Here is a 13,085-nt window from a genome sequence, read left to right as displayed (position 1 = left end):
GATAATGTTACTTTGTGTTTGTTTTTAATATTATGAGGAGAAATTATCAGGTTAATAAGTCACACTTGCTTTTAAACACAACTTTTATTAAAAATTGTTTTTATTTTTATTTTATTTTTTGGCTTAAAACAACACATTTATTCTCTTCTAGTTCTGGAGGCCAGAAATCTGAAATCGGTATCACTGGGCCACACTTTCTCTGGAGAATTTAGGGAAGGATCCGTTCCTTACTAAACCATTTATTTGGACTGGGGTTAAACTTACATTCTTTTGTCAATGGGAATAATTTTTTTAACTGAAATGTAAACTGATTTAAAGCTCTGGAAAATTTCTGAGGTTTTTTAAATTTTATTTTTTATTGGGAGAGAGAGAGAGAGAGAAAGAAAGAAATATCAATTTGTTGTTCCACTTATTTATGCATTAACTGGTTGATTCTTGTATGTGCCCTGACCAGGGATCAAGCCTGCAACCTTGGCATATCGGGACGATACTCTAATCCACTGACCTACCCAGCCAGGGCAAAATTTTCTGAGTTTTGATAGTCAAAGATTTCCTTTAATCACTGGAAATTTTTATACATCATAGGAAAGAAAACATTTCCTACTCTCTGGTTCAGGAGTATGTACTAGGTCAACTAACATCAGAGTGCTTTTTCCTGAGGGTCTTTATTTCTAAAATAAAGATAATTGCTCTGTCAATGGATAGTACACTCAATTGGCCATTTATCATTCAAAAGTGAAAACAATGGTTTTTAATGGAAAACATGCCACATTTTATTAAAGACACACTCAGGCTTTCCATTTTCCCACCCCGACTTCAACAGAAATCAGAAGGAAAATACAGCCTGTTTGTAAAAGCTCGGAAGTACCACCATTTAGTGATTTGTTCTAAGTGCTATAAATATTCAGTATTTGTGATTGCTCTTTGTAAAGGTTTGCACATTTTCCTGCGGTTTGGATGGTTGACTACCTGTTCTCACAGGCCAGTCTTGCGTAAGAGCCAGCTTTAATCCTGCTAGAAATCGTTGGGCAACAGCAGGGACCCAGTGCTGCAGTCTGTCTCTGAGATTGTTTATTCCACTCAAGCAGCTGGCTGCATGCCATTCTGTGCTCTCTCTCCTCATTGGGGAAATGCCTGGTTCAAGCAGGCACTCTCATTGCAAGGTCTCTGCTGCATGCATGAAAGGCTCTTGCAATTTAGTAATGGTTGAAAAGTGTAATCTTTTGGAAAGTGACAGATTCCAGGGCTGGAGAACATTCACTTGTTTAGTTTGGGATTTGAGAAGCATGTTTAGGACATGTATTTAGCAGTAGCTCTATTGAGTGGAATATCAAGTAAAGAGGAAATGGGACTTTTTCCAGGGTTTTAATTGCTGTTACAGAGGACATGTCCCTTTTCTAATTAAAAAAGATTATATAGATGAGCACTGTTTGTCCTATACATTAAGCCTTTTCTGTGTTTATTGTGGCTTTTTTTTTCAACCACTGGTAATTAGAAAATGTTGGCAATTTCTGTATAGATTATATAATCTTCCCTCACCCATTTGTACTTAAATAAATTCTTGAAATTCAAGGAATTTCGAGCAATTCATTTCTGAATATATAATGGTAATAATAATAGTGTGACAAGGGAAGTTGGAAGGGGCATCAGTCGAATAACTTGCTGTAATGTATCTATTCCCTTGTTCTCAAAGAGCTTAGCAAAATAGAACTGGGCTAGATAGCACTGAGCATTCCTTGGTAGAGGTTTTGTTTTGTTCTGAGACAGTAATTGGACTATATTATAATCTGTGAAATTTACTCAAAAAAGAAAATAACTTATCCTTTCAATATAGATTTTTCCACACATATCTTTCTGTGCTTTGACACTTTGTATTTTCATCCCCCAAATATTGAATGTTCCCATGCATCAAGCACACGGGGGTAAGAAGAGGTGGTTTCATACAAGTATACAAGGAGCTCCCAGGCTGGTGGGAGCACCCAGGAACATAAGCCAATGATTTTATGTAGAACATTATATCATACAGAAACAGATTAAAATTTGATCATATAGGACTTTTAAAATTATCTATAATAATAAAAGCATAATATGCTAATTAGACCAGACATCCAAACGACCTGCTGGACATCATTCTGGACGTCCTTCTGGATGAAGCCGCAGCAGCGGGGGCCAAGGCAGAGGCGGTTAGGGGTGATCAGGCAGGCAGGTGAGCAATTAGGGGCGATCAGGCAGTCAGGCAGAGTGGTTAGGGGCAATCAGGCAGGCAGGTAATTGGGGTGATCAGGCAGGCGAGCGGTTAAGAGCCAGCATTCCCATATTGCAAGAGGCATGTCCAACTGTCAGACATCCCCTGAGAGGTCCCGGATTGGGAGAGGGTGCAGGCCAGGTTGAGGGACCTCCCCCCTATATAGGCCTCTAGTATAATATAAACCTAAAAGAATATACTTCACGATTTAAAAGTTAATTTGTTATTCAGTAGTGTGGCCCAGTTGGTATAAAATGATTCCTGGCCCAGTCATCACAGCTCAGTGGTTGAGTGTCAACCTATGAACCAGGAAGTCATGGTTTGATTCCTGGTCAGGGCACATGCCAGGTTGCAGACTTGATCCCTAGTGTGAGGCATGCAGAAGGCAGCTGATCAATGATTCTCTCTCATCATTGATGTTTCTGTCTCTCTATCTCCCTTCCTCTCTGAAATCAATAAAAATATATTTAAAAAATAAAAATAAAATGATTCCTGGGTACCTATAGTGTTCACAGCACTACAGTATGCTATCAGTACTTTCAGAACCAAAAACATATATAGCTCCTCCCTATAATGAGCTGTTCGCCTAGAACCCTGGTTGGCAAACTGCGGTTCGCGAGCCACATGCGGCTCTTTGGCCCCTTGAGTGTGGCTCTTCCTAAGCCTTAGGAGTACCCTAATTAAGTTAATAACAGTGTACCTACCTATATAGTTTAAGTTTAAAAAATTTGGCTCTCAAAAGAAATTTCAATCGTTGTACTGTTGATATTTGGCTCTGTTGACTAATGAGTTTGCCGACCACTGGCCTAGAAGAAGGCAGGGTTAGTGTGCTTTTAAAAGCAAAAGCCACCAACCCTTGCTACCACATAAAAACTCAGCAGAGTTGATGGAAAAACCAGTGCTTACATTTGACAAGATATCAATAAGCAAATTTGGTACTTTTATTTAATATAAGGAAATTACTCATGTCGAAAGCAGAAGTATAAATTAGTCACATTATAAACCTAAATGGGATCCTTCAGCTGCTGGTAAACCTCATATTATATTTGGGGAACCACTGCACCTCATGTAGCTATCTACTAGGATTGCACTGGGCAAGTTCACATTTTGCATGTGGTAACTCAAGGATGAGAACAAGAACAGCCAGATATTAATAGGCTGACCTGTGGGGTGTGTAAGTCATTTCTGATAGAAAAGTGAAAAGGAATATTAATATAAACATCATTTGAAGCCTAAAATACTTCCATGCCTAGCTGATTGCCTATCTTCTCTTCTATGCTGAGCTGGCACACTCTTTACTTCATAATTCATTTCCCAAGTAAAAAGTTGAGATGTAGTACTTAAAGTCACTTGAGTTTAAATTTCATTTTTCATTATTTTGTCTTTTGGTATGCTATCACAATTGGACACTTCTATTTATATCTTCTAAATGATTTGTGTTTGCCTGTAGGCTAATGACTTCTATATATTTTGTTCCAATTACAAAACTGAATTATCTTTTTATTTCTAATAGTTTTTTCCATCTGCTCTCTCAAGTTTTGTAATTACACAACCTTGTCATCAGCAAAAATGATTTTTTTTTACTCTGATTTCTTTTTCTTGTCTAACTGTCCTTACTGGTACAATAACAAACGGATAGTCATAATAGTCATATGAAACAGGGAAGTTTTAAAAATAGCCAAGGTAATTTTGAAGGAGATTATCAAGGAAGAGCTTATCCTGCTGTATATCAGACTTATTTGAAACAGAATAGCAACCAGAAACAGAACACATGGAAATGGAGACTTGATAGGGTAAGAAGGTAGTATCATAATGCATAGGGAAAAAAATGGACTGGATGGTAAATGGTGCTGCCCTAGCAAATCACACTTAATATGTCTAAACCAGAACTCCTAATGTTCCCCCAAACATGCTCCTTTTTCCATCTTCCCCTTTCAATTCTCAGCAACTCCATCCTAGTCACTCTGGCCGGAGACCTTAGTCATTTTGACACCTTTCTCTCTCATACTCCACATCCAGTCTGTCAGGAGAGCCTGCTGGGCCCAGCCTTCAAAATCTGTATGGCCTCTGAGCACTTCTCACCAGTCCTACCATGCCCTTGGCCAGGACTCCCTGATTTCTACCCTTCCTTGCTTCTATTCTGTTCTCAATGCAGCAGCCAAAGTGGTCCTTGTAAAATATACACCAGATCCCACCACTCTTCTACTCAAAACCATCCAGGTAGCTGCTTATCTCACCCCAATCAAAGCTAACATCCTTATGGTGACCTCTGAGGCCTTATATGACCCCTGCCTTACCCCTTCTTTCTTGAACCCCCTCACCTTCTCACCAACAACTCTCACACACTCTGCTTCAGCCACCCTGGGCTCCTTGCTTGTCCTCCCATATCCATCTACATCCTTCCCTGTTCTCCCTTAACCCTCCCCACCAGGAGCCACTTCAGTGAAGTTCCCCAGACCACACTGTCTATAGGGTATCTGGCACCCCCCTGTTCTCCATCCCTCTTACTCTGCCCTACTTCTTTCCCACAGTATTCATCACCTTTGGATGTTCTATGTAAGTCACAGGATCATTGTTATTTGTTGTTTATCTGTCTCCCTCTGCTGGAAGAGAAACATCATAAAAAACAAATGGATCCTGAGCATCTAGAACAGTGTCTGGACCTCGGTGTAATGAATAAAGAGAAAAAAAAGGATATTAACAGGCACTGCACAGCCCTTACTCTACCAAACAGCCTATATAATAAAAGCCTAATATGCTAAGTGTCCGGTCATCTGTTCAACCAATCAAAGCATAATATGCTGATGATATGCTAAGGTTGCTCAACTGCTCGGTTATGATGTACACTGACCACCAGGGAGCAGACAGTCAACCCGTCAACTAGTTGCTATGAAATGCACTGACCACCAGGAGGCAGACACTCTGACTGGTAGGTTAGCTTGCTGCTGGTGTCCTGCTGATCAAGACAGGCCAGACATGCCCTGGAGCCCTCCCGCGGTCCCTTCCTGGCTGGCCAACTTCCTGCGTCCCTCCCCAGCCCCAATCATGCACCGGTGGGATCCCTCAGCCTGGCCTGTGCCCTCTTGCAATCCGGGACCCCTTGGGGGATGTCAGAGAGCCGGTTTCAGCCCGATCCTGCAGGCCAGGCCGAGGGACCCCACTGGTGCACAAATTCATGCACTGGGCCTCTAATTTCTATTCTAATAGCATATATGCATTTCTGAGAAATCTCACATTCTGCAGTCACAGGAAAAAGAACACGGCTTAAAAGAAGAATAGGATTAGGTCCAAATCCATGGACTTTTGTAACCAAAGCTCTAATGAAAGCAACAATTGCATTAGAAATGTGGGCACAGTTACATGTCTGCTGCATTTGCACTTGGCTTCCATTGATCACTCCTTGGCAGTCTCTAGTGGAGTGAATAGTGACCCCCAAAACATATGTCCACTCAGAACCTGGGAATATGACCTTATTTGGACAAAGGGTCTTTACAGGTTTAATTGAGTTAAGGATCTCAAGATGAGGTCCTCATGAATTTAGAGTAGGCCCTACATACAATGACAGGTATCCTTAGAAGGGAGAGCAGAGAAAGATTTGAGCCATAGATGTATATACAGTGGGGCCTTGACTTACGAGTTTAATTCGTTCCGTGACAGAGCTCGTAACTCAAATTACTCGTATGTCAAATCTTAAAGTGAACGAGTGAGACACGTGATGCTGGGCTGATGTTGTGGCATTCACTGTGTCGTTCGCTGCGCCAACTAGCAGTGGGGTATCTGAAGCTGGCTCCTAACCCGAATTTTAGCTCGCAACTCAAAGCAAAAAATCGGCCGAGAGACGGCTCGTATCTTGAAAATCTCGTTAGTTGGGACACTCATAAATCAAGGCCCCACTGTACAGGAGAACACCATGTGAAAACAGGAGTGATTAGAATGAAGCTGCTATAAGCCAAGGAAGCCTAGAACCACCAGAAACTGGAAAAGGCAAGGAAGGATTGTCCCCTAGATCCTCCAGAGGGAACACAGCCCTGCTAACACCCTGATTTCAGGTTCCTGCTCTGCAGAACTGTGAGAAAATAAGTTTCTGCTTTAAGCCACCAAGTTTATGTTAATTTGTTACAGCAACCACAGGAAACTAATAAATACATGATCTTAAACCCTAGGCTTCATGCTCCCTCCTCTGAGATGCAGGTCCTGGAGGGCATCTGCTTCTAATCCACAGCATTGACAGTCTAATCCAAGGTGTAGCCTTTCTTTATTAGTGTCTCATCTTCATGGCTTCCTTGTTGGCAGATAGCTTTGGTAGATATCATTGAAAAGCAGGACAGCTCTGGAATCCATTAGTACTAAAGGAAGGCACGTCTGTAAACTTTCAGCACTGTTCTTAATGTCTTCATATATTGTTCAGCTTTCCAGAAGCTTGCCCTGGGTCACTTCAAAACATTAATGTGATGGCAAGGGTGTCTTCCGAGGGCTGTTCTATTGTATACGTTGGCCTGAGTGGTGATTACATTATTGCCAACATATGTAAACATTCGTTGAGCTGAACATTTTAAGATTTGTGCACATTAATGTGTAATTTATATCTTAGTTAAAAAGTTTTAAAAATTAACGTGCAGGGGAGAATCATCCTGTTCCAGCACTTTATACAGACATCAATGCACTGTTTTTAAAAAAATATATATTTTATTGATTTTTTATAGAGAGGAAGGGAGAGGGATAGAGTTAGAAACATCGATAAGAGAGAAACATCGATCAGCTGCCTCCTGCACACCTCCCACTGGGGATGTGCCCACAACCAAGGTACATGCCCTTGACCGGAATCGAACCCGGGACCCTTCAGTCCGCAGGCCGCTGCTCTATCCACTGAGCCACACCAGTTAGGGCAATGCACTATTTATCAATCAAAGTTTTTGGTGTTGTAGCAAAGCAGACTCTATTGACTGCCTTCACTCTCACAACAACCCTGTGAGGTCCATGTCATTTTTATTCCCTCTTGACAGATGGGAAGTGGAAGATCCCAGAAGGTTAAGTCACACAGCTGTAAGAGGTAGACCCAAGATTCACACCAAGGCCAGTGGGTGTCAGAGCCGCTGCTTTCAGTCGTGCGTTTATTACTGTAAGCAATAGCACGTGAAAAGATGTAGTAGAGCAGAGCAATGCAATAGAAAACTACCATGTTACTCTCTTCAAATTGGCAAACAAACACTCTTCTATTCCCAAGTTCTAGTGAGGATATGGAGCAACAGGAACTACCAAACTCACTAGCAGCGCTTAAGTTTGTATCATCACCTCAGAGAACAATTTGGCAGCATCTAGTGAAGTTAGAGAGACCATACCTTCCATCCTCTCCAGCAGTTCCATACCTGGTCAAATTCCTTCAAGAAACATTTGCACATGTGCACAAAGAGATGTGTCCAAGGATAGTAGAGCATTGCATGTAGTAGTGGGGAGCACTGAAAATTGCCAGCTACCCATTCATGTGGGAATGGATAGATAAACTAGTTCATTCATTCAGTGGAATGCAAGGATCAATTCAGAAATACAATGTCAGGTCAAAATGTCAATTGATAACTAACTACAGAATACCACCTTTGTTGTGAATTTTCAAAAAAAATAGAAAATAGTGTATTTTGTTTCTGGATACTCACTTGTAGGAAATGTGTCACAATTCTCTACCTACCAACTTGACAAGAGTTGTTGCCTCTGGGAGCAAAAAGGCCTGGGGACGGACAGCACAGGAGATAGGAGCTATGTCTTGGTTGAAAACTTCAAAAAGATGGTGACGCGTGTGGGAGGAAATGTGTACATAGTTATTTCTTGGTGGCATTTTATTATTCTTGATACTTTTCTGTATTTTTAAATTAAGCCGTATGGAAGGAAAGTATGCATAAATGTTGAACCTCAGAGGCTTATTCAAAAAGCAGGACCTATAGCAGATGTGTGTGGAGCAGGTGAAATTTTGTGACGTGGTGGGCACAAAGCAGTAACTCAGGCTCGTGCTTCTCTCCAGCAGCCAAATCCAGTGGAGCAGCGTTACATGGAGCTCCTGGCATTGCGCGACGAATACATAAAGCGGCTGGAGGAGTTGCAGCTCGCCAACTCTGCCAAACTTTCTGATCCCTCGACTTCACCTTCCAGCCCTTCACAGATGCTGCCCCACGTGCAAACGCACTTCTGAGAGGGAGCCTTGCCCAATGCTCAGTTTGAGCTCTGAATAAAGGAAATAGTTGACTTTCATTTGGGGCCTCTGTACAAAGTAGATTAAAATATTTGCCTCCATGTAGAACTTGAACTAACATAATTTTACTCTTGAATATGTGCCTTCTAGATTACATATTACAAGAAAACTACAGTGTCTACACGGCAGTCAGAAGAAAGGAGCCCAGATGGGGTTTTGGAAAAATTCTGATACCTTTCAAAAGAAGTTTTTGAAAACTATAAAGCTTAAATTTAATTTGCCTCTTTAGAAGTGCTGTGTATACAATATGTAATTTATGGGCTTAATTGCAACAACATTATTTTAAACTAAAGGGGATAAACGTTTTGTGAAATGGATTTTCCTCAAGTTGCTTAAAAGCATTGCTTCATATTATCTAAAACGAATGCAGATGTGAAAGGTGTGTTACTGCCAAAACCAAATTGAGCTCAGCTTCTGAGGCATTATCCAAAAGCAAGGTATTTCAATAATTGCCAAATTTTATACCATCATAAGTGGTGACTTAAGGAGAACTAGCTGTGTAGATTAAATTTTGGAATATGAGGTGTTTCCCCCTAATTTTCAAGAGAAGCATATTTTTATATTAAAAAAAAAACTGATGCGGCCCAGTTTAATATGATTTGATTTTTTTAAACTTTGCCAGTTCTATTTTCTAAGTTTTTCCTTGAGCTTGCCTAAAATTCTGACCCCGTTTCAGGTTGTGGGAAACCACTTAGATAGCACTGTGCAAGGACGTCGGGTGTCATATGCTGCTGAGGTGAATGTTTTCGCAAATGTTGCTCTAGTCAAACCAGCTTATCTGCCAAAGCGTAGGGTTGACCATCTTGGGTGTTTGAGCTATTGCTAAAGCATCATTTTTAAAAAAAAAAAATAAAAGCTGCAGATGTACATTTGTTGAGCGTATTCTTGAAAGTATTGTGTTTATTGATTTCTATTCAAATGATGTTGGGTGCCCCTCCTCTCAAGCGTGCATAAAAACTGATTCTACAAATTTTTACTTGAATACCTGGCAGTTTGCTTTTTCAGGTTTTTGTGTTTGTTTTTTTTTCTGTAGTATTAAGTGAAATTTCAAATGCAGTTCTATTTGATATCTGAACTAATTCATTTAGTAAGTATATTTGTAAAAGTTAAGGCTAGAGTGAAAGCAATTAATGTGTTTTACAATGATCTGTAAAGGACTATTTATAGCTAATATGGTTATGTTTTCAATGAATAAGAGAGATTAAATATATCTTTGTAAATTATTTTATGTCATAGTTTAATTGATCTATCAAATAAGACATCTCAAAAACAGTAGTATAATGTATAAATTTTGTATGTATAAGAAATTTTATTAGACATTCTCTTGCTTTTTGTAAACGCTGTAAATATTTCATAAATTAACAATGTCACTCCATAAAAAGAAAAAAAAGCTAATACTAATAGCTTAAAGGATTTTGTGAAATTTCATGAAACATTTTTCATGGCAATGATGACTACAGACCTGCTGTAATAAATATATTAACTCAACATAGCACTCTGTTTTCTGGGATGTAACTGTATATGTGTCTTAAGTGTACATGTGTCATCTTCTTTTCCTGGCTTGACTTCACATGCTCTTTGTCTTACTAGCAACCTTGTAGGGCTCTCCCCAAATCCCAACAATACTGGACATTAAGTGCATTAACAATGAAGATTTTAATAGTCACAATTGTCTTTTTTAAAGCAAGGACAGTGTCCACAAACGTGGTGGAGTTCATACCACAAGACTTCAGAACCCAGGATGGAGAAAAAAGCCATTGATATTAAGGTAGAGTATAGCATTGATTGAAATAAGACATACCAGATGTCTCTTTAGGTGAGAATTTTTAAAATTCTTCAAACTATGCTGCCAATTGGAAATTACATTGTTTATCTATATGCATCTGAAGAATGCTAAATAATTATAGCAGGAAACTAAGATTAACCATTATTTTAAAATCTGAATAGGACTCTTGAAAGATTACGTATTTTTTAAAACTATGAGTATTTGAAATGTTTTGTGAAGTTCTTCCTTGAACATTGCTATGTTTAATCCTCACTACAACCTCATTCACTACATGGTATTCTATTATCCCTATTTATCAGCTGAGAAGGCCATTGCTCCAGGGGTTACTGACATGTCAGAAGTCCCACAGCATCAAAAAAATGTATACATGGATTAAACTGAATTCTCCCTCTCTCAACTTCCCACTACCTTAGTTCTGCCTTCTGGAATGAAATAGAACAATCTCTCTTTTTGGGACAGCCCTCCAAATAATTTGGAACCATATATACTTTTGATAATATAACAGTTTCTTCTTAATATAGTCAAAGCAGTTTTTGGTCTATTTTTGATAACACAAAGTTTAACCTTATGCTTTTCTGGAAGGAATAATACTCAGAAGTTTCAGAATAAGCTGACTAGTATCTCATTACCTGCAGCCCTCTCTACAGAATGCATGTTTGTGGTATCAGTCATCCAGACAGCTCTTGTCGCATTTGGGGCATTAGGCAAAAACAGGACTATATAAAGTGAACATTCTTAAAATACAGGAATTTTATTAGATCTACATACCTATGACTGAAATTTCATGAACATAGCTATTGGTGACCATAAAGCAAAAGCAGAGGATACCCAAAGGAAATTACTGTATACAGCATGCAGTCCACCAACAAGAACATGGATTAGCACACTTGCAGAAAAAACTTACATGGTTGTAGATTGCAGTTGAATTTTTTAGGTTCACAGAATCACTAAATGCACGATGCTGAAATACCAACATCTATTGGTATACTCAGCAAAACAAAGTATTCTCATTTCCTTATGAGGCTTAGATTTGGATATGGTTTATTCCTTATTTTCAATTATTTGTCCTTTAAAAGCAAAGGCAATAATGTATTCACATAGGATAGCTAAAGGTTCACATGACTGTGAAGGCCTAACAGTTAATTTTTCTAGTAGCTCTCAAGAACATGACTTATTCATTTACAGTGTTTAATACGTATGTGCTTCTAAAATTGTTTTTCACAGTGCATTCCACATAAATTATAAAAGAAAGTTGTTCACCTCATTTCAAGAGTTTTAAATGCATTAGAAGGAGCCCTGGTTGAGACGTGTGGAGACCTAGATTCCTGTCTGGGCTCTGAACTACTTCTTGGATGGAAAGTGTGAGGCCTGGGAGGGGCCTCAGTGTCCATCTGTTCAGCAAGGGTATGGGCTGCACTTTCTGGAAGGTTCTTACACCCCAAAAACAAACCTCAGAAATGCATTTTAATCACGTATGCACATACAATATTTATGGCACAAGATGGCATTTGCTTTGTATATTAGTTTTCTGTTTCTGCTGTAAGAAATCATCACAAACTTAGTGGTGATTTATTAAAACACATTTAGTATTCTACAGTTCTGGAGGTCGAAACATGACTGAGAGGTAGGCAGGAACCAGTCATGGAGCTCCTGAGGGGCCATGTTAAAGAACTTATATTTTCTTCTCTGTACCCTAGGAGCCATTGGAGGGTTGTGGGCATGAGGGATAGGATAAAATATGAGTCACTCTGGCAGCCATTCGGGAGGGTGCATAGCAGGGTGATAAAATGGGACAGGCCAGTTCAAGACTAGACTAGATGACTAGATGTGGAAGACAGCCTGGAGTACAGATGAATAAAGATGCAGATTGAAAAATAGTAATTAGGAGTTAGTTGGTGAATGGTTGGAAGGAAGAGGTGAGAAAGAAGTCAAAGATGACAAGGAGGTTTTGGTTAAGGTAATTGGTTGGCAAGTGGTATCATTTCGAGAAATGGGATATCAATGGAGGAGCAAATGGGGGCGGTGCTGGAGACAGTTTGGGACATACTGAATGTAAGAGTGCAGGCATCCAAGATGTGGTTGAGGATAAAGACCTGAAGCTCACAAAGTAAGTCGGGGATAAAAACAAATTTGGGTATAAAACCATGGAGTGGATGATAGTGCCCATGCAAATGAGTGAAGAAACGTGACGAGCCCCAATTCCAGATTTTAAGGGGCAGATTGAGGAAAAGGAGACCTGGAATGAGAAGAAGAAGGAAGGTCCAAGAAATGTAGAAGCAAACAGTTGTACTATGAGAGGTAATAGAAAGAGTGAGCAAGTGCTTAGCCTGAGAGAGCTAGTGAAAAATGTCTGTTTAATTTGAACAGTAGGAGATCCCTCGGGGACATATATGAGAGCTATTTCATGGGGCAGAAGCCAAAAACAGTAAGTTAAAAGCCCCGGTCCCCCCCCCCCCCAAAAAAAAAAAAGTCACTGCCCCGGACTCTAGCTCAGACAGCTACAAGGAAGCACAAATTCAGTTTTTTTAAAACATATATTTTTTTTATTGATTTCAGAGAGGAAGGTAGAAAGAAAGATAGAAACATCAATGATGAGAGAGAATCATTGATTGGCTGCCTCCTGCACTCCCTCTACTAGTGATCAAGCCTGAAACCCGGGCATGTGCCCTTGAGTGGGAATGGAACTGTGACTTCCTGGTTCATGGGTCAATGCTCAACCACTGAGCCACACCAGCTGGGCACACAAGCTCAGTTTTGAGAAACTGACTTTGACACCGACCTTAGCTAGCACCACTAAGGAGAAAGAAAGTGCT

At 39.9% G+C, this 13,085-nt stretch overlaps 1 protein-coding gene across 5 annotated transcripts in view; it reads left to right on the top strand.

Moving 5' to 3' along the window:
• Positions 1-9,974, top strand: part of MTM1 (myotubularin 1) — a 110,341-nt gene extending 100,367 nt beyond the window's left edge. For 4 of the 5 annotated variants that reach the window (XM_059679009.1, XM_059679008.1, XM_059679006.1 and 1 more), the window contains one exon: positions 8,259-9,974. In XM_059679009.1, the coding sequence (XP_059534992.1) occupies positions 8,259-8,426 (168 nt within the window). In that variant the 3' untranslated portion in view covers positions 8,427-9,974. The remainder of the gene's footprint in view (positions 1-8,258) is intronic. The other variant, XM_059679007.1, reaches the window with a different exon arrangement.
• The last annotated feature ends 3,111 nt before the right edge of the window (positions 9,975-13,085 follow it).

Source organism: Myotis daubentonii, chromosome X (genome assembly GCF_963259705.1).
Source record: "Myotis daubentonii chromosome X, mMyoDau2.1, whole genome shotgun sequence".
In the NCBI taxonomy this organism is placed as follows: domain Eukaryota; kingdom Metazoa; phylum Chordata; class Mammalia; order Chiroptera; family Vespertilionidae; genus Myotis; species Myotis daubentonii.
This window is presented reverse-complemented; position numbering and strand designations above follow the sequence as displayed.